Source organism: Xyrauchen texanus, chromosome 42 (genome assembly GCF_025860055.1).
Source record: "Xyrauchen texanus isolate HMW12.3.18 chromosome 42, RBS_HiC_50CHRs, whole genome shotgun sequence".
In the NCBI taxonomy this organism is placed as follows: Eukaryota; Metazoa; Chordata; class Actinopteri; order Cypriniformes; family Catostomidae; genus Xyrauchen; species Xyrauchen texanus.
The window spans coordinates 32,776,435-32,799,772 of record NC_068317.1 but is presented as its reverse complement, the minus strand read 5'-3'; the positions used below and the strand labels follow the sequence as shown (position 1 = coordinate 32,799,772).

At 38.6% G+C, this 23,338-nt stretch overlaps 1 protein-coding gene across 5 annotated transcripts in view; it reads left to right on the top strand.

Annotated features, from left to right (window-relative positions):
* Window positions 1–23,338, top strand: part of LOC127634975 (microtubule-associated protein 4-like) — a 99,313-nt gene that overhangs the window by 44,648 nt on the left and 31,327 nt on the right. For 4 of the 5 annotated variants that reach the window (XM_052114759.1, XM_052114760.1, XM_052114758.1 and 1 more), the window contains 3 exons: window positions 8,351–8,470; window positions 9,988–10,182; window positions 11,911–13,173. In XM_052114759.1, coding sequence (XP_051970719.1) covers window positions 8,351–8,470; window positions 9,988–10,182; window positions 11,911–13,173 — 1,578 coding nt within the window. The remainder of the gene's footprint in view (window positions 1–8,350; window positions 8,471–9,987; window positions 10,183–11,910; window positions 13,174–23,338) is intronic. The other variant, XM_052114761.1, reaches the window with a different exon arrangement.

The window sequence follows — 23,338 nt, the reverse complement described above, 5'->3', positions numbered from 1 at the left end:
TAGTCTTTAGTATGTCTTGTGTGTCTAGCTGTAAAGAGCTAATAAAGTTTTTATCATCTGTATCTGAGTGTCTAAACTGATCTTTCTTTCTCTCTGTACTTGCAAATGTGTTCGTTTGTTACCATATTGACTTTAGGGGGAAACTTTTGCATCCTCTGCCGATAAACTTGCTGTATTATAGTTGTTAAAGGTGAAGTGTGTGATACTGTGCCAAATGTAATTTTTTGAGTCATCCACCACTAATCTAAATATCCAGATTTTAACATAAAACTAATTGCACACAATTTAGGTTGTTTTTCACCCTAATTTGTCTTGTAGAAATTGGATATGCCTATCCTTACTCTTCAATCGACTTGACTCCTCGTCGTTGTGATGGCATGACTTCAGCAGCTCCAGTAACAAACGGGCAAATGGATTGCATGATTGGACATAGTCCATGTGGCGTATCTCCTGCGGGAGCTCTATATGGGTCAGCCTGGCCTACTTTAGTCTGTTTTAGGGCGGCAGTCGTTCTGGACCGGCCCGCAGCAGATGTGCTCGATCTGGAGTCTGTCCATGATTCTCCAGAGGACAGGAACTTCCGTTGAGTCCGTCTCTGATCCAGCTGTGCCCAGTACACGATCAACATCCCTAATCCTCTCATACACTGTTTGTTTGATTATATTAGGTCTGTGAACTCATTAATTGCACATTTTTCTGTGATTAATCGCAATTAAATTATGGTACATGATAAAAAAAAAAAAGTCGTGGATACTTAGACACATTTTTACAGGTATAAGTATACATGCCATAAAATCAGTGGACACATTTGGGCAAAATCTTCTGGCACTTTCCAGTGGTCCTTTCATTTAATAATTGGATCAAATAGGCAGATTCGATTCATATGAATCTTTATTGGCAAGAGAAACATAGAGTGTGCATTATTAGACTATACATGCATTTATAAAACATTGAATGCTGCTGTTTAATTTGCTGAAGTTTAAAATATCAAAACTATTATTTTCTCTAGCTTATGTTCAGTCTTTACAAGTATACCTGGAACAGCCATGCCCTTCAGTCCCTGGGGCTCTCTCACACGGTTTCGCTTTTGAAAATGGTTCAGATGAAAGCGTGTTAGCATTTTTGGGTGATTCAAAGAGACACAACAGCTTGCCGGGATCTCTTACACGCTTGGTTCGCTGCTTGCGGGTGAAGTCTCCATTCTCTGTACAGTAAATCTGCTCCCGTGTTTATTATGCGCGTGACGAGTAAGAGTGCACTGCTCCACACAATCAGCTTCTCTTCTGGGATGTGCATTTGAGTCGAGTGTGCGCCTCCTGGAAGTTTAGATATGCCATTTTTAGGCACAGCAAGTGGGGAAAAACATAAATGAAGTTTTGCCGATTGTACAAAGGTGCCTGGGTTTGTTCCTGGTAGGCAGCAGATGTCCTAACCCCACCCCCACACTAATCTGAGCCTGTAAGGCTGAGTAGCCTGCCAGGAACACCTCGAGACTCCTTCCTCCCATTGTGTGAAGGCCCAAAAAGTTATAAAAATAAATAAATACACTAGATAAAGTACAATCCCAATTATGAAAACAGCATGGAAAATGCTACAAAATTTTATTTTTTTTGTCATTTATAAATTCTGTACAATTTGTGCTATATTTAAAGCACAACAACAACACATTTAATGTTTTACCTTGTGAAGTTTTTTAAATACACTCGAATGATTGCAACACACTCCAAACAAGTTGGGACAGTCACAGTTTCTTCTAATAACACTTAAGCGTTTGGGCACTGAAGACACAAGATTGTTAAGTTTAGCAAGCAGAAATTTCCCCCATTCATCCATTATGCTGGTCTTCAGCTGTGCAATTATTCAGGGCCTTTATTGCTGTATTGTGCCCTTTATAATGCCCCACACATTCTCAATTGGAGACAAATCAGACAGGCCAGTCTAGCACCCGCACTCTCTTGCAACCTGGGCAGTTTGCCGTTGTCCTGCTGGACAATTTAGGGACGTCCCTGGAAAAGACGGTGTCTGGATGGCATTATATGTTGCACCAAATATTTTTACATATCTTTCTGCATTAATGTTGCCCATGCTATGGGCACTGACACACCCCCATACCATGACAGACACTGGCCGTTGGACCTGACGCTGATAACAGCTTGGATTGCCCTTGTCTGTCCACAGAACCTGATTCCACTGTTCAACTTTCCATCTCAGATGAGGCCAGAGAAGTTGGCGGTGCTTCTGGTCAGTGTTGATGTACGGCTTCTCCTTTGCATTGTAAAGCTTAACTTGCATCTGTGGATGCAGCAGCGAATGGTGTTGACTGACAAATGTTTTCTGAAGTATTCCCGAGCCCATGTCATGATAGCCAACACAGATGCATGACTGTTTTATAGATAGAGATGTCTGAGGGATCAGAGATCACGTGAATTCAGAAGTAGTTTTCAGCTTTGCTTTTTACGCACTTGTCTTGGGGAGCATTGATCTCAAAGCGCTAGATTATTTGCCGCTACATCTGTTGGCAAATTGGGGAGCTATGTATACTATAACACGATTGCCTCACTTGTTTAACATCTACTTCACATCACCTATTTATTTTAACTTGTCAGATTGTTATTAGTCCTAAATTGCCCCCGTCTCAACTCTTTTGGAGCGTGTTGCAATCATCTGATTTGAAATGAGTGCATATTCTCATCACTGTAATGTGTCTGGACATTGTACTGTTGTTGTTTTGTAATTCTCATTATTCTCAATTAGTGATCAACTGATTTTACCGATACTGATTACTAAGGTGGTGAAAAAGGTGATAACCGATTAATCGGCTGATAGATTTTTAAAATTGGTTTATAGAGTGATTAAAAAAGCTATAACGAGTTAAGACGAGCACAGACAATGAGGCTCCAAAAGGAATAAAATCCCAAATCAGTTTATTGTGCAACCAAAATCACAATAATAACCAGAACAATTAAGATTTGGTGCAGATCATGTGATTTAACCATAAACAAGCCCAAAATACAACAGGGACTGTTATTTTGTAATGACGGAGATTTGGCTCCATTACAATGCTCTATATATGTAAAAGTATTTACCGAATAAAGCTTTTTAAAGCCCATTTTATTCACCGGATGAGGTTTAATGAAGAATAAAAAAAAAAGGAATAAAAAAAATAAATAATAATAATAATATATATATATATATGTATACACACTGGCAGACAAAAGTTTGGAATAATGTACAGATTTTGCTCTTATGGAAAGAAATTAGTACTTTTATTCACCAAAGTGACATTCAACTGATCACAACGTATAGTCAAGACATTCATAATGTGAAAAATTACAAAACAAAATAACTTATACTAATGAGTTCTCATCAATAAATCCTCCATGTGCATCAATGACAGCTTTGCAGATCCTTGTTATTGTAGCAGTCAGTTTATCCAGATACTCAGGTGACCTTTCACCCCACACTTCCTGTAGCACTTGACCTTTCACCCCACACTTCCTGTAGCACTTGACCTTTCACCCCACACTTCCTGTAGCACTTGACCTTTCACTCCACACTTCCTGTAACACTTGACCTTTCACCCTACACTTCCTGTAGCACTTGACCTTTCACCCCACACTTCCTGTAGCACTTGACCTTTCACCCCACACTTCCTGTAACACTTGACCTTTCACCCCACACTTCCTGTAACACTTGACCTTTCACCCCACACTTCCTGTAGCACTTGACCTTTCACCCCACACTTCCTGTAGCACTTGACCTTTCACTCCACACTTCCTGTAACACTTGACCTTTCACCCTACACTTCCTGTAGCACTTGACCTTTCACCCTACACTTCCTGTAGCACTTGACCTTTCACCCCACACTTCCTGTAACACTTGACCTTTCACCCCACACTTCCTGTAGCACTTGCCATAGATGTGTCTGTCTTGTCGGGCACTTCTCACGCACCTTACAGTCTAACTGATCCCACAAAATCTCAATGAGGTTTAGATCCGTAACACTCTTTTCCAATTATCTGTTGTCCAATGTCCGTGTTTCTTTGCCCACTCGAACCTTTTCTTTTTGTTTTTCTGTTTCAAAAGTGTCTTTGCAGTTCTTCCCATTAGAGTCTTCTCTTTACTCTTGTACATGAAACTGGTGTTGAGCGGGTAGAATTCAATGAAGCTGTCAGCAGAGGACATGTGAGGCATCTATTTCTCAAACGAGAGACTCTGATGTACTTCTCCTCTTGTTTAGTTGTACATCTGGTCTTCCACATCTCTTTCTGTCCTTGTTAGAGACAGTTGTGCTTTGTCTTTGAAGACTGTAGTTACACCTTTATATGAAATCAGCAGTTTTATGGCAGTTTCAAGCATTGTGTCACAAACAATGTGTCCTCAAAACAATGATTGACTGACGAGTTTCTAGAGAAAACTGTTTCTTATTTGCTATTTTTGACCTAATATTGACCTTAACACATGCCAGTCTATTGCACACTGTGCAACTCAAAAACAAACACAAAGACGACATTAAGCTTCATTTAACGAACCAAATATCTTTAAACTGTGATATAATGGCAAGAGATTTCATAGTATCAAATGATCAATTTAGCATGATTACTCAAGGATAAGGTGTTGGAGTGATGCTGCTGTCTAGATCTGATCACATTACTTTTATTCATCAGTAATGTCCCGACTGTACTTGTGATCAGTTTAATGCCACTTTAATGGTGAATTAAAGTACCAATTTCCTTCTGAAATAGCTAAATCTGTACATTATTCCAAACTTTTGGCCACCAGTGTATGTATGTGTATATATAAATATTCAAGAAATAGGTATAATGCAAAAAAACAAAAAACTTAATTGCAATTTTTGGTTTTGCCTTTTGATTCTGAAGTGAAATGTGACCTGGACCTACAGGGTCATTTTTTTGTTATATTATTCCCTCTAGTACTAGACCTCAGAGTTGTGTCCGTTTAATGGCCCGTCTTCTGTAATTCATGTTGCAGTACTTTTCTTCTAGTCAAATGTGCACTGAGGTCAGTTTTAAAGTTGTTTCTCTGCTAATGTTACTAACGTTGGTGTTTCCCATAATCCCTGTCTGCAGAGGTGCTTTTCCCTGCTTCCCTTCTTAAGGATTCATCATTTAAAGATTTCGGATGTATTTTAAATCATGTGTAAGCCGGTAGCATTGCATAACCGCTCTAATCTAGAGGATAAATGTAGCACAGATCAATGGAGCAGCTCTTTTGGCCGTCCTGCAGCAGAAAGACAGTAATCAGCAGACTTTTGAGGGCAGATAAGGTCATGCCTGCATCCAGCCCGTCTGAGAGCGTCTGAGAAGCTGTCAGACTTTTGATTGTGGGGTCATTCAGAGGACAAACACCCCTCCTCATGCACCTCTTCCTCTTCTACCATGTTTACTTCCTTTTGCCATGCTACACCTCACACAACCACTGGCAATTTGTTTGGTTGAAGTTTAGTTAAATAAAGAGTCCAATCTACTAAATTGACATCAATGGGTAAAAAGCTGTAAACATGGAGAAGGTGTCCCATTTATGTACTTCAGATACGGCTATAAACAAGTTCAACCATGAGGACACCGCCGTGTCTTTGCTCTGGTTCCTCTGGCACATGTGTCGTGAGATGAGGGTCGTTTGCCCAGCCAGTGTTTTGGCACCCTCCCTGCGTCCTCATTGGTAAAGTAATAAAAATAGACATGGGCTGTGCGGCCCGGTTTGAGGCACAAAGACAGAGAGAGAGAACTGCTGTCTGCTAACATTTATCAGCAGTTCACATGGGGTGAAGGTAAGATTGATTGGTCGAACTCTGGGCAAAAATATTTTACTTCCACAAATTATTTAGTTTGTGTTCTGTGTACACAAACAAGCATACTGTGTTTTCTCATGCACGCTTTGAATAATATTATTATTATTAATAATAATAATAATAATAATATGCTTACATATAATTATTTTATTTTTATTGAACATTTTTAAATATAATAATAATAAAATAATAATAATAATATATTTGTGGAATTATTTTATTTATTTTGATTTAATACTTTACTTTTAATAATAATTATAATATACTTATGTAGAATATTTTTTAACTCCTTTTAATAATAATATATACTTGTATAGAATTATTTAATTTATTTTGATTTAATACTTTTAATAATAATACAAATAATAATATACACTTATGTAGAATAATTGTATTTATTTTGATTTAATACTTTTAATAATAACAATATTACGCACCCATTCTTTTTTCCCTGTATTTACTTCCTCTAGGCTCCATTTTCAGAAAGCATGGTGTATCATTTCACTGCTATGCAGATGATACACAAATTTATTTGCCTCTGAAATGCAACAAAGATACTGCTCTGAAATCTCTTTTTGTATGCCTAGAAGAAGTAAAAATGTGGTTCTCTCAAAATTTCTTATTTCTGAATGAATCCAAAACCGAGGTTATAGTCTGTGGCCCCCATGACAACTTTAATAGCAGTAACATTGATCTGGATTATCTTCATCCAACTTCATCTTGCATTAAGAACTTAGGTGTTCTCTGGGATCAGAACCTCAAATTTGATAAACAAATAAATGCAGTGATCAGTTCTTGTTTTTTCCAGCTACGTCTTCTCTAAGATTAAATCCTCCCTTTCTGAGAAAACCGTAGAGATTGCTATCCATGCGCTCATTACATCGCGGTTGGATTATTGCAACTCTCTTTACTATGGCATACCCAAAAACTCTATTGCTCGTCTCCAATTAGTACAGAATGCTGCTGCAAAGTTCCTCAAAAGAAAACGTAAATTCGATCATTTTTCACCTATTTTAAAATCACTGCATTGGCTACCTGTGAATCTTAGAATTGAGTTTAAAATTCTTCTCTTTGTTTTTAAATCCGTAAATAATCTGGCACCGAGTTATTTGTCTGAGCTACTCTGTCCACACAATCCCACACGAAACATGAGGTCTGGTGATCAGAGACTTTTGTTTGTCCCCAGATCACGGTTAAAGAATAGAGGGGACAGAGCCTTTCGGGTCGCTGGCCCTAGGCCTTCCGATTTACACAGTCGCTAACTGTTTTTAAATCCTCTCTTAAAACTTATTTTTTTTCTCTAGCATTTAAAACACTGAGTTTTTTTTGTCATGAATGTGTGGTTTGTCCTTGTTCCTTACTTTGTGTACTGTTCAGCACTTTGGTCAGCCTTGTTTGCTGTTTTTAAATGTGCTATAGAAATAAATACAAACTTGAAACTTGAAACAACAATAATAATATATACTTGTATGGAATTATTAAATTTATTTTGATTTAATACTTTTAATAATAATAATATAATTAAATAGAATAATTAAAATGTTTAACTTCTTTTAATAATAATAATAAAAATATTAATATACACTTATGTATTTTATTTATTTTGATTTAATACTTTAATAATAATAATAATAATATACTTATATAGAATAATTACATTTTTTAACTTTTAATAATTATAATAAAAATAATAATATACACTTATGTAGCATTATTTAATTTATTTTTATATAATACTGTACTTTTAATGATAATAATAATAATAATGTAGAATTATTAGAATTGTTTTATTTAACACTGCTTTTAATAATACAAATTATAATAATATACCTATGTAGAATTATTCAATTTATTTTTATTTAACTACTTTTAATAATAATAATATACTTATGTAAAATAATTTTATTTTGATTTAACTCTTAACTTTTATGATTCTAAAAATAAAAATGTATTGTTATGTAGAATAATTGTATTTATTTTGATTTAACTACTTTTAATAATAATAATAATAATAATATACTTTTGTAGAAAATTTTTATTTTTAAAACTACTTTTAATAATAATAATAATACAAATAATAATAATATACATATGTAGAATTATTTTATTTCTATTTTACACTTTACATTTAATAATATTTATACTTATGCAGAATTATTGTATTTTTATTTAACCCTTTACAATAAAGTTCTATACGTAATGTTAGTTAATGCATTGGGGATCATGATCTACCAATAACAAACTACAGTCATTTTTACAGCATTTATTAATCTTGGTTAGTTGTAATGTATAAATACACTAATATGCATATTGTTATATAAGTTTGTAATGAGTCAGGAGGTCCCACATCACGACGGGACCACAAGTTCACTGTGTGCCAGTCAGATGCCCGCTGGAGTGTTGCGGTAGTGCTGATGGCTGACTAAAGTATGCACTAGAATTGCCAATGGTGTCTTGTGCATTTGAAACGGGGCTGGTAAATTGGAGATTTATAGTGTGTAATCAGAGCAGAAAACTAATCTCATATCCGTGTTACAGGTGCTGTAAATCCACTGGGGGAGTCAGGTGGACAGATTTCGGCATCGTGGCCAGATAAACAGGGAGACGTACGACCACATCAGACTGACCAGCAGGCTTTTGAGGCAGACTTTCTAACAGGTGATCAGGTCATCAATGCATGCACATTATATCTTAAAGGGATAGTTCACACAAAAATGTCAATTCTGTCATCATTTACTCACCCTCATGTTCCTCGGAAGACAATGAGCATACTCCACAACATTATAAAACAAAATTTCAGTTTACAGAATGCTTCCAACACATTGCATCCGAATATATTGAAGTTAACAACTGTTAACACTCACGCCCCGTCTACACCGGACGTGAGAGTTTTGTTCAAAGCATTAGAGCCCATTAATAATCAATGACGCTTTCCACCATGGAAGTGCCTGTTGTGGCGTGTTGCATCATGCCAACGGTAAACTGATATCCCGTTCCATTTTGCTCTGCACACGCTGGTGCTTCTACTGCCAACAACAACACAAATACAATATTACTATAGTAAAGCCATGGTTCATTTTTGTTAGGGTCTTTAACTAAAAAAAACTTCTCTAATTACGAAATCAACCTTTTAATTTAATACCTGCATTACGTCATCGACATAAAATGCATTTAAATCTCTACCTCACATATATTTAATATCCAGAAGCTGTACATCACTATAGAAGGAACTTTGATATTAAAATGGATATGAGGGATGTTGTGACACGGCTCGAGTGTTTTAATCACACATCCTCGTCAGTGGAGTGGCAATGAACACCCCATTCGCTTTAGTTATTGTTTTATACCGGTCCGAGTGCCAGCTTAATTTGTGATAACTGTGGCACTCTCATTGTGCACTCTAATGGCTCACATTAGTAGTAATGCTGGTATTTTTAGTGAGTGTGAATACATTAAAAGTATAAATGAACAGCCCTGTTTCTCTCTCTGGAAAGACAATAGTGGTGGTTTAAAGGGGCTGTTGGGAGGTGATGAGTCACACTCGCATCAGAATTCACATCACATCTCTGTCTGTCTGATGCTGCATTTCTACGCCTGTTACAGCGTCACATGCTTTCTGTCATAACTGATGTGGCAGCCAAACCGCAGTAACTATGACTAAAACTGAGGGACAATTAGTTTCAGTATTGTTTGAATGTGCTGTCAAATGTGGAGTGTTGAAGAGTCAAACCTGTCAAAGGACAAATCCTAGTCTTAGAGAGCTGATGCACATGTAGTTACTGTGTTTTGCCTTTGCAAAATATATGTGTCCGATGTGATGCATGTTGAGCATCAATGTTACTAGTACTCAGTACTAGGTGTATATAGTAGGACAGTATTTATATAAGGGCGGCTGTGGCTCAGGTGGTAGAGCGGGTTGGCCGCTAATCGCAAAGCCCACGACTCCACATGCCGAAGTGTCCTTGGGCAAGACGTTGAACCCCAAGTTGCTCCCAATGGCAGTCTAGCACAAGCGCTCAGTATGTCTATTTTTGCATTGAAGCATTTTGACCATCATGAATAGGACACATTATAGGAATCTTTGCATTTTAATGATTTTAAAGCCACAAACAGAGGCCTGGAGTAAACATGTATCTAATTATGTCCTTTTTTCTTTAATATCTTTAAATCTATAGGTTTCTCTCAGGCGCTTGTGACGTCTGCGGTGAACACAGCTGTTGTTGTTGTAGCAGCTCCTCTCCAGACAGAAAGACCGACTGGTGTTGCTGAACCACAGGGGCCACCGGCCGCCCACACCACCGATGCACCCAAAACACCTCCTGAAGGCCTAGCTGCCCTGACACCTAAAAACCCACTGGACATGCATGCAGGTAGAGGACAGCACAAATGTGGTCAAATACCATGACATGTAGTGTAGTTGGCCACTAAATATAGTGACTATCCACTAGGGGGCACTATAACTGGCGATAGTTTGTTACAGCTTCATTATTAGTTGCAAAGATAAACATACCATCCATTCTGGGGTCCCAAGAGCATTTAAGGGCTCCACAGCTGCATGGGGTGAGTACGGTGCAGCTAAGGCCCAGAGTCATGCCACATTAGATGGATGGAATCATGCAAGTGGTCTGTGTTTACTGATGGCAGTAACAGTGTGTTACACATCTACCAGAGCAATCACATTTCCTCATGTAAGAGTCAGCTGTCAAAGACCTTTGCATTTTAATCCCATTTAGTTGCATTGCACACTCACAGGTTTCCATCTAATCAGGACAGGCTGTCAGGAAAAACATGTTGGACATCACAGAGAACACGCAGTATTACTGTTGCATGACAAAGACATTTGGGTCAGTCAGGCATACCATATAGAGGCCAATCATTTTGTGTAGCTCCATTATTATGTTATTCTACAAATGCAATCCCCACCAATTATAGCTGCTGCTCATTACTTCAGCTGTAGCAGACTAGAGACCTTTTGCACAAATGGGTTACGGTTGACATCAATTGTGGCTGCTGATCTACAGTTCTGATCTGCAAATATGACAAATAGGCCCTTTTAGTTTTTTGTTTATAGTGCACAATAGTCTGATTCCGAAAGAAAAATCGTATTCATTTTCTCTAAAAACGAATTGATTTTAACGTAAATGTTTAACCTTTTAATGAGCTCTGAGGTTGTTAATTGACAGCATATACTTACGCAGATTAATCGGTAAAAGTGATATATTGGTCTACGTCTACTCTCAAACTACTTATATAGTTGCACATATCTGAATATTTTGAGTACAATTTAAGTATATTGTTTCTAGACTTATAAACAACAACTTTAAATCAACAATTTTATATTTTTCCGTCATCTTTAACTTGATTACTTTAATTCAAAGTGCTTCATGTGATCTTAGTTCATTCCCTCATTAAAGACGTTAAGCAGACCATCTTGTACGTTACGTTTTATTTTTTGGTCAAATACTTTTTTTGTGCTTCAGATCAAAGTTTGTAATGTTGTGATTCACTGGTGGTTGGTTTGGTTCATGGCTTACAACTCTTATGAAGGATTTTACGAAGTCACTATGGAAAAAATGAATGGGAGAAATGCTTTTGAATCCAAGACAGCTGAGAAAGTGGACGGGCACTGTACAACCCAGTTCTTTGAAATACTTGATTCCAACTGGTCAATCGCTTCATTCTGTACTCAAATACTATGTTTAGTGACCACTAAACTTTATAATTGACTGTTGTCCCAATTTTCTACATAGGCGTGCCAGTTTCATGTCTCTCATATTACTTCATAAAAGACTTTCTTTCTGCCCCCATAATAACATAATTTCGAATTAAAATCAATATTTCACGATATCCATTCTGCGTCAAGGTTCCGATCAACCTGTCAGGTTTATTTTGAAACCATGACTGGCTATCCTTACTTATTTACTTCAATGATTTCAACTCTGTTTACGTCAATATCATCAATCATTTTCTTAAGTTAGACTTTAATGTAGTTTAGTGGAACACCATCCATTTTTTTTGACATTGTGTGAAGTAATTGTTAGACGCAGCGATAGAGGGAGGTAGTGCTACTCTAATAATCTTTTTTCTTTATATACGAGGTGTCTTTGGTGACCACTGGTCCAATGAGGCCGGAATTCCATCCGACCTGCCCTTTACACCAAGCGTTTCCACAGTTATCAGCCGCCATGCCACCCACCTGGCAGAAAGCCTACACGATATGCCCGATCCTCAGTGGTCCAACAGAGATAGCAGGATTGGAGACGGTGATGAGAGGGATGGTGATGGATCTGACCGCAAGAAGGAAAAGAAGAAGAAAAAACGGAGACCCCGTGACGAGGTGTATGACTTCCACTCAGAACTACAGAGCAAAATGGTTTCATCTGATAGCCCACATCAGTCGTCACCATGCAAGGAACGGGAACGGGACCGAGACGGAGGCTGGGAAGATGTTGGACGCATCGGTGGACGAGCCAAGAAGCCAAAAAGCCGCAAGAAGATTCCTGAAGAATGGGCGATCCATGCCGAACCATTTGTCCCTGCTTCGGCCTCCATGTCGCAAGAGTTTGGAACTGATTTTACCTTGTCATTACTTGGAGGTGATAGCGGACTTGTTTCCCTTTCTGAAGACACCGATGAGAGTCTGATTCCGCTGTCTCTTACTCAAGATCTTCTGTCCCTCACAGCCACTTCCCCAACATCAACAATGCAACCTGTAACATTCTCTCCAAAGTCTCCAAGTCAGGCTTCTGGTCTCTCGCCCCATCAACCCTTGTCCATTTCCTCTGGTTCCCATGATATCATCTTGGAAACAGACGACGTCTATCTGGAGAATCCACTGGGTAAAGCTGATCCACTTGCTTGTGGCATTAATGACACTCAACCTTTCATGTCTACCGGTGGAACCTTTGAGGAAGCCATTTATGCCCAAGGACAACCCTTCACGACTTCCACAAGTGAAACCCAAGATGTGGTTGAGTCCCAGGTCAAAGAACCTCAAGTGTCAACCCCTGGAAGCACTTGTTTAGTACCGCCAATGGAGGCTCTCATCTCAGCACCCCCTTTCTCACCATCTAGACCGGTGTGGTCTCATAATAATCACAGTCAGCCATTCGATCTTTCAGGAATGGAAGGTGTTAGCTTTGAGACTCATGTCCCAATCCCTGCACCTCTTCCTTCACCAAAGAACAAAACCCCAAAGGAGTCCAAAAACAAGCCAGGCAAGAAGTCCCATTCATCGACATTGAAGAGTCCCAAGTCCCCTGATGCAAAGAATTCCAGTCTGAATCCCGCCGCACCTCCGTTCTTCCCTAGTTTTGCAGAACCTCAGGAACACGTAGCTGGACCGACCGTCACGTTGGAAGGTTTGTTGTGGAAGTTTGGGAAGTGGATCCACGTAATGCATGGCTGTGTGGATTCCAGGCCTGGGCTAGAGTGATTAAACTGTGCACCGCAGTAACTAACACGTCACCCCGTCTCCTGGACCCAAGTGTCCAGGTTCATTCAAAGCGGGTCAGCTTGGTTTGGCTTGGGTGTTTCTTCCACATTGAATGTCCAACAATCTCGGCTCACCCCCATTAACCATGTATCCCAGGGTGTTCTCTACTAATCAAACGCTTTCTGTTTGCAGTTTGTTGAGAAAGCATTGTTGTTCCTTCACAATGTTTCAACCCGTTGCGTATCCACACTGCTGTTGTAATTGTTTCTTGTACTACCACGGGTGGCACCTAACAATGACAGTCTTTTGTACTGGTCTTCCATTCCCCCCCTCAATATTTCTCTTCTAGCACCCTTCTGTGTGGATATTTTCTACATTGTCACATCAGAATGTATCTAAAGTTCAATGCAGTTGTAAGTGATAATCGTTTTCTTTCTTTTTTGTCCCATTTATGTCCCGATGGTTTCACACTCTTCCGATTCATCAATTAAGGTAAGTCAGCATTTCTTTGGCTATTGCTTTCTTTTATATCTAGCAGCGTCACAGCAGCCAGCAAAGCTCATGTGAGACAATTTGGTAACTTTTGGTGATTTAGAACAATGACATTTCCTGTGCTCTACCTGATATCTCTTGTGGGTGTCATTGGCACGACATTGTGTAGCTCTCAAAGTACTTCATGCTTGTTTACTGATGCTTGTGACTCACTTAAAGAACCAATGTTTATCTTTTAATTTGCATATTAAAAGCTGAAAGTACCAAAAGCTCAGACGTCATGCTTTTATCAATGCCACGATAACTTCACATCAGAAAGATGGCAAGTTTAGTTTTTGTTATCTTTCATAAAAATGTAATAACTTGATCAACCTCTGAAACGATGTTCCTTTTCTGCTGACATCATCAAGCCCTCTTACTTTTCAACCCTGCCCCTCCAACCACCTGGCCTCATTGTGTATGGAATGCCCACTTTTCACGATCCAGTCCTTGGGATCAAGTCCCGCCCCACATTTATTGTCGTTAAACAGCCCGTTTCAGTCAAATACATCAGTTTGATCTGTTTCATGTTGACTTTAATAACCTAAGCATGCTGCACAACTGCAGAAAATATAGTAGAGTATATCTTAAAATGAACGATAGCTGCTTTTAGATTATGTGGGTGTAGTGGCAGTAAAGAAGTGTGTATGTGTTTGTGTTTGGGCGCGTCTGGCAGTATGACACAGCTGTCTCTTTGGGTTCTCTGTAATTTTCGCTGCTCTCTCCAGCTGGGAGGAGCTCTGTCGGTGAAGGAGCTACTTATACACTCCAGGAGACAGGACATCAGCGCTCGTTGTCACACTTACCAACAGGCAAATTAATGACAATAATGTGTGTGTGGTGTGTGCTATGAGCTCATGAGCCCATAATAAGGAAAGCTGTGAACGCTCTATGTCAAAAATCACATTAGCGTGAATTCTGTGTTGTGTTGCCTGCAGAAATACTCTACTGGTTCTGTGGTGAGAGTTTTAAAAGTGTGCTTTCTTGGGAAAAGCAGTAACTGAACAGAAGTTAGTCCCAGTTTAGCAGCTGTGGAAAAGAAGCCTTTTTTTGGGCTCAATATATTATAAACGTATTATACCCAAATAGATAGCTACACAATCTTACACACGGAGTATAAAAACAACCATGATGTGACCACGAATAACCTAAACTGGCCTAGCCCTGCACAAGTCAGTAAAGAAAAAAACTTGTGTGTATATGTTATATATATATATATATATATATATATATATATATATATACACATCGATAAGCCACAACATTTAAACCACCTGCCTAATATTGTGTAGGCCCCCCTCATGGCTCCAAATCAGTGCCAACCCCCCATCTCAGATTAGTAGAAGAGACGATATTCTTCTCAACGAAATTGTACAGAGTGGTTATCTGAGTTACTGTAGACTTTGTCAGTTCAATCCATTCTGGCTATTCTCTGTTGACCTCTCTCATCAACAAGACATTTCCCTCAACAGAACTGTCGCTCACTGGATGTTTTTGGTTTTTGGCGCCATTCGGAGTAAATTCTAGAGTAAAGACTGTTGTGTGTGAAAATCCCAGAAATATTCAAATCAGCCGTTTGGCACCAACAAACATCCATGCGATTTATCGAATCAGCCAATCATGTGGCAGCAGTGCATAAAATCATGCAGATACGGGTCAGGAGCTTCAGTTAATGTTCACATCAACCATCAGAATGGGGGAAAATAAATGTATCTCAGTGATTTTGACTGTGGTATGATTGTTGGTGCCAGACGGGCTGGTTTGAGTATTTCTGTAACTGCTGATCTCCTGGGATTTTCACGCACAATCATTAACCCTGGACGTTAAAGCGATTAGTAGTCACAAATACATAATTGTCAAAAGTGTCAATTAAAGCATTCCATTTAGGTGTACTCCCATTTTGGCCGTTGTGTGCATAAATGCAGAGGAAAATCTGACACAAATCTAACCCTAACCCTGTCAGTAAAGGGTTAAACTTTTGACGTACAGAGTCATGTGACAAAACAACATGGAAAGAGTTTATCTTTGGGAGAAACGGCAACAAAACTACATCTGCTAAGAAACCTCATTACGTTTTTACATCGAAACCTGTGAGTCGAAAGATTCTCCAGTTTCATCCGATATGCCATTTTGAAAGTTTGAGCGATTTATCGTGAAATGGCGCGTTATTAAACACAACGACTACTTACGTGGAATAAAGGCTTTTTTTTCACCCCTTAATAATCATATATTCACTGTGCTTTATAACATTGAGAATCAGTGGGTTCATCAAAAACTGATAAATGTTGCTTTCAGAGGCATAATATGGAGTTAGGATGAAAATAAGGTGCATTTCAAACTGTTCTGGGACCAGTGCAGACAGACAGCACACTGGAGGCTAAGTCATTCACTAAATAGGGAGCATCTTGTGTTTTGTTAGTGTTGATGTGCAATTTCTTTGTAAGTGCACATACACTTAGGATGAATTTTCATCTAGCTGGAACGGGTTGCACTGTATTACCACAATGAAAGGTAAGAGTTAATTGCCTAATTGTTGCGTTGAGTTAAAATCGAGGTGGTCAATCAAAGGTTATGATAATCAGACTATTGAAACGAGCAGAGAGATGAAGCTGTAAAGGTCAACCCGTCGAATATGCCGTAAACACAGGCTGCCTCCGGGGAGGGAGTGGGTCCTGTCTAGTTGCCGTGGCGACTGACACACAATGCATCCGATGTTGCCATGGTAACAATGTGCCATTATAGACTCTTTAAGCATCTTTAAGTGCAACTGAAAAGTGGAACAGTGAAATGACATGTGATGTGCTACCTTTAAACCTCCTTTTGAAAGTTGAGGTACATTTGGTCTGTTGTCAATGTTGTCATTTCTTTATTCATCCTGACTGTTACTTTGTGCTTTCTGAAACCCTTGAAGTTCCTCAAATGCACGTTTCGGGATAAAATTAGGTTATGTACAGTGTTGATAAAGACATCCTTAAATCGTCTGCTTTTTAAAACCTCAATCAAACTCACGCTCTTCAAACCTGAGCAGAAATAAGTATGTGCTGTAGTTCTGTTCCAATAGCTAGTTAACTAGCCTACAGACTGTTGCCAGCTGTCTTTTAAGGCTGCATCCTAAAGCTGCGTGTACACACACTGCCAGCGACATCGCGCGACAGCGACACATCCCATTCATTTTCAATAAGAACACAGCGACTTCCGGCGACACGAGCTGTCGCGGCCGTTGGCGACTAGATGTGGGCGTGTCCAGCGATGCGACAAAGTTGAGACAAGTTCAACTTTATTCAAATGAAGAGCAACTTACGGAAGCGACAGCTAATAGGAGAGAAGACGGGAGAGCTCACGTGATCCTCTCTCTCTCTCTCTCTCTCTCTCTCTCTCTCTCTCTCAGCTCCTGCAGTAACGGAAAGATGGATGAAAGGCTAATTCTTGCTGTTAGCAATTTTCCAGTGCTCTATGATATGTCTCTTCCCACGTACAAGGACATTTTTAAGAAAAATACTGCGTGGAAAGGTGTATCTGAGATCGCGGGGATTTTGTGGACCCAGACAGACCGGCGTTTGCATTTTCGCCGCAGATAAACCGCCGCTATGGCAAACAGCACGCCTTGTTTCTCATTCATCTTTGATATAAAGCATTTTATGTACTGATCCCATTTATATTTAGTCTTTTCCCTCCAAAATGTTTGTTTTTAGTGGCAAGAAAAGAGATTCGCTGTCAACAGCAATGGAATGGCATCCGTGAATGTCATTTATAAACGTTACTAGGCAACCAGTAGTGGGAACGCCCACTAGCGACTTCACCGCCAGCCGCTGGCGACCTGCAGCGACAAAGTCTCTGGCGGTGTGTACGCAGCTTAACCTACATGGAATCTCATTAGTGACCGATTTGGACCTGTCTTCATAGGCGACTTCATAGGTGTACCACACAAATATGGCTCAAAATGTACTGGACCATCAATTTGCATTGAAAGTGTGCTAATGATGCATTCAAATGCTTTCTAGTTAGGCAGCTAATAAGGTTTTGGAAGATAGCTCAGTTGTTCAGTCACCTAAGTAGCAGGACTATCATGGTTATGAAATTGTGCTGACGATTTAAATGTCATGCAAATAATTGCGATTAACGATTAAAGGAATGTTCCGGGTTCAATTTTGTTTAGGTAGATTTGTTAACATAATTCCCATGATTCAATTTCTGTTATATCATAGTTTTGATGACTTCAATATTATTCTAATTTTAAGAGTAAGTGACCCTAAACACCCTTTCTGTGTATTCTTTCCAATGAACAACTCCGTTGACAGATTTTTGCTATTTATTTCTTTTAAAGAAAAGGAGGGACGAGTCAAAAAAACTTTTTTTGTGGTAATCAGCATTTGTGGCATATTGTTGTCGATTGAATCTGGAATATTTCAATTGTCTGTATTTGGACTTGTCATGATTGTGAAAAGTTTGGCTGACAATGATACAAATTGTAACTATTTAAAGGGACAGTACACCCAAAAATGAAAGTTCTCTCATCATTTACTCACCCTCATGCCATCCCAGATGTGTGTGACTTTCTTTCTTCACCAGAACACAGATTCGATTTTTAGAAGAATATTTCAGCTCTGTAGGTCCTTACAATGCAAGTGAATGGTGACCAGAAATTTGACGCTCCAAAAACCACACAAAAGCAGCATAAAAATAATCTATAAGACTCCAGTGGTTTAATCCATGTCTTCAGAAGTGATATGATATGTGTGGGTGAGAAACGGATGAATATTTAAATACATTTTTACTATAAAGTCTCCTCCTTGCTCAGTCAATCTTCACTTTCACTTTCTTCTTAGTGATTCACATTCTTCATGCATATCGCCCCCTACTGGACAGAATTCCTTTTTTTTTTTTTTTTTTTTATCAAAAATTGACTTAAATATCGACTTGTTTTTCACCCACACATTTCATATTGCTTCAGAAAATATATGTTTAATCACTGGAGTCAAATTTTTTTAACACTTTATTTTTAGTCAGATTAATCGCACTGAATTAACGCGTTAAATCGACAGCCCTAATAAATATTATATTACACAATAGTAATAGATTTCTGTCTTTAATCTGTCCTCACAAGTTATTTTAAGTCTCTACAATTAAACCCACAAGCCCTTATTTCACATGCAAGAATCCTTTGAGGTTCTGCGTGTATTTGTAAATGTTTCTTCAATCTATCGTCACTACAGAAATATAGTAAGCGGGCGTCTCCTCCTCTGTGTCACTATGTGCCATTAATACTGCTACGACCAACAATATTTGCCATTACGCAATCGCTAAATGCAAGTGAAACTGGAGCACTTTATGGTCAGGATCAAAAATCCTTCCTTACATTTTTGTGGAAGTTTGGCTTGAATCAGTGCAGATGGCACATCACAGTGCTGCAAAATTCCTCTGTTTGTTTTGAGTGACCCATGACGCTAATGGTGCAGAAATTAAAACTTTATTTTTCATTACATAGAATGATGTAATAATCGCCTTAGCCCTACTAAGTAGTGAGAATGACTGAATGCTTACTAGAGTTACTTTTCAGAATATTGATACTTGCATTGATTCAACAGCTCTGAGTTGCCTGCTGTTTCTCTTTTAAACTATTGGACATCATCGTCACGTTATTTTCATCATGCTCTTGCCTTAACCTCACTGACAGACCTCCTTAACAGAGAAAGAGCGACTCTGCATTTTCGGTTGACCGGATTAACGAGTGTGAACGCTCTGCTGTAAAGTTTGTGACAGAATTGATCTAACCACATTTCTTAAATATACAGAACTGTGTTTTTGGCACAGTGTGGCAGATTAAGTAGCCATTAAAGTGGCTTAGTTCTTACAGCAAGCCAAGTTCAGCTTTTTTTAGTGATGGAATTTACTAGGAAGGGAACATCTGTTGGAGACATCTGGTTTTGGGCTGGTTATGTCTCACACCATTGTGTTACCCATAATGCCCGGCGCTTTAACAACACCACTCAACAGTACTCGACCTTACTCAGGCTTTATTCTTCAGAAGCGATGCCGATGCGATGCAGTCCCCTCCCACTCCTCTGTTGTCGCCCGCGTTGACTAGGCTCCTGTTGCCATGGCGATGGGAGGCAGTTGCTCGGGAGACCTAAGGAAGCAAGGGTACCAAGGAAACAATGCTGGCTCTTTGGAGGAGGAGTGAGCAGCTAAAAATAGAATCTGGGTAGACCGTCTAGTAATCTCGTTTTCAGTTCTCGTAACTTTCTAACTTCAGCTGTGGGTTTTTTTACTGTGACATTGATGAATGTTTTTAGCCGCTCCAATAAAACACCACTTGAGAGGATTTCGTTTGCCTTCTGTTCCTTGTGTGTTGCTTATTTGATACATTTATGATCTCAATTTAAAGTACTAAAAGACAGATCTTGTAGTGCAATTAAAGTGTGCATGCTTCAGCAAATTCAGGATGCATTTATTTGTGACTTGGACTTCAATTTCAGATGGCCGTTCAAATCTCTGTTACGGCGTTGTGTCCCTAGTACAGTATGTTGCTGAAGATGCTCCCAGCCTTATGTGTCAGAAATATACATTTAGGTCAGCTAAGACATCATGCATATAAGTAGGCCATCTGTGGACTTAAATTTGAGGATTTAGAGATTTAAGGGGAACACATTTAATTTGTCAGAATGAACTACATATAACATATACTGTTCGGTTGAGGTTGTAAGTTTACATAACTCTTAAAGTCTTATTAAATAAATGACATCAAAAACATCTTTAAGATAAACTTTTGAACTGGATGATTTGTGTATATTGTTGTTATTTTGTCTTGTGGCATACATGTAAATGTTCTGTTACAGTTTCAGAAGGGCATTACTAATTTCTATTCTATTTAAATTTTTATTTTGCAAACTAAAACAAGAGAGCAGTGCAAACGTATAACCTCAACTGTAAACAATAGACTCTGGATTTTATTTTATTTTTATATAGATATATATATATATATATATATACACACATATGTTTATTAGTAGTTGTAGCTCAATTTATTTATTTATTTTCACTTTTTTTTATTATTATTATTCTGAAAGTCAATTTATTTTCAAATCAATAAATTAAAATATCAATCTCTCTCGCTCGCGCTCTCTCTCTCTCACTCTCTCGCACACTCTCGCTCTCTCTGTCTCTCGCGCACTCTCTCTCTCTCTCTCACGCACTCTCTCTCTCTCGTGCACTCGCTCTCTCTCTCTCTCTCTCTATGTCTCTCTATCAATTCCATTCAAAGTAGCTTTATTGTCATGACTGTTAACAATACATTATTGCCAAAGCAGATGCTGTTTAAAAACAAAACTTCATCTTAATCTGTAATTAAATTTAGTTGAACAATTTAACATGTATAAAAATAAATACAAAAACAAGATCAGAACTGCTGAGGACACAGTGTTTAAATAACTCAAGAGAACTGACATATACTGACACATAAATTAATATACACACTGAGGGTCACTGTGGTGAACATTGGGGTGACACACGGGGGTAAAACACACTATCTCTCTCTCTTTCTATCTCTCTCTCTTTCCCGCTCCCTTTCTATCTCTCACGCTTTCTGTCTCTATTTCTCTTTCTATCTCTTTCTTTCTATCTCTCTCTGTCATTCTCTATATCTCTCTCTCTCTCTCTCTCTCTCTCTCTCTCTCTCTCTCTCAATTTTAAAGTACTTTATTGGCATGATTGTGTTTACATACAATATTGCCAAATCATTAATACACAAAACAGATAATGACAAGACAAATAATAATGATAAGATAGAATTAAAATAAGGTGCCAGGTAATTAAACAAATAAAATAAAAACTATAATGACAATATACACTATACAATATCAAATAAAATAAGCATTTAACACGACATTATGAGCATAAGTGAATAAAAGTTCTCTCTCTCTTTTTCAATTCAATTAAATTCAAATGAGCTTTATTGGCATGACTTGTGCAGTATTGCCAAAGCATTGGCCATTACATGAGCAATGAACAAAAATAATGATTATATAGTACATAAAGAAAATATCAATCAATAAATACATGAATACTTTTTTTTAACAAGAAAATGATTGAGGAAAAAAAAACTGTACATACATTCAGACATGTTAAGATAGTTTTGTCCTCTGGCTGACTTTCTTAGTTTCATATTTAGCTGCGGTTGTGATCAAGCTGGAGTTTTCTCCCAAAATATGTCTGTGGTGCTATTTGTTGTAATTGTGTGAAGTAGATCGGATGTTGTGAGAGTGATCACAGTGAAGCAGGAAGTGTTCTTCTGACTCTCTCTGTCTCTCTCTCTCTCTCTCTCTCTGTCTGTCTCTCTATTTCTCTTTATCTCTCTCTCTCTTTCTCTCTGTAAATGTAGAAATGTATTCTTTCCTTATGGGGAAAAATAGGCATAATTAATCAAAATGAATTAAAAAACATTTTTGGTGAACTTCTGAAAATCCTTGGTTGTGTGACTTCAATTTCTTCTCAGAAAATGACTCTAATAATACAATACTGTATCGCCCTGGTTTAGTGTGAGTACAATAACAGTTCTGGTTTACGTAACGGGGTCCATGAGTTTGTGTTTGGGTTCAGAAGAGATCAGCCCTTCAGCGTCTCTGTCCCTAATGGCCTGGACGGCACTCATTTGGGGACACGGCCTTGATATGTCACATTCAGTGGACAGGGGCTCTGTGAGCATTACAGACCCATAGACATAAGACACTTCTGAAGTGCAGATCAGCTTTTAAAATCTGACTGTTTGGGTAAATGGGTGGAGAACTCTGTTTTTGTTAGTGGTGTTTGCTTAGTCAATCATCACTATTATTACATGTACTTTGGGTTAGTGATTTGAACAACTCTAACACTAAACACAAATCAAGCTGCTGGAGATGTGTGATGTTACATTTATAAGTGGCCGAACTTACAATTCTCACCAAGCAGATAATTATATAGGCTTGCATATCTAGCCATACTCAAGTACACAGGACAAGATGTCTTGCAGGAAGTCCTCCAGCATGCTAATTCATTGTGTGAAGCATAGCGTCATTCTTCGCTTTTCAGTGTAATTTGATTGCGGTCATCACTCTATCTTCTGATTATTGTCATCGTCCATGTTCTAAACAGTTGACGGCACCGATCTTTACGTAACGTGGGTCATTAGCGTGTCATGAGTGGTGGATGGATGTTCAACTGAAACAACGGTTGCTGATGGAGGCATTTAGACTCAGCAGTGAGTCGCTTGTGTTATCAAAGTGACAGTTTTGATTTTGATGGACGCTGTGTCGGACTGTGTTAACGCAAGTTGTGATGTCAAATCGTACTACTCTGTTTGAATTGGAGAGTCAGAATCAGCTTTATTGCCAGATATGCTTACACATACAAGGAATTTGTCTTGGTGACAGGAGCTTCCAGTGCTGTTATATACAGTGCAAGGAAATGTAATGGCGGAAGAGGTGGGATGTGTTGTGAATTGCACATAATTATTCCTCAATGGGGCAGTTTGAACTGTTCATGAGATAGCCTGAGAGAGAAAACTGTACCTGTGTCTGATGGTTCTG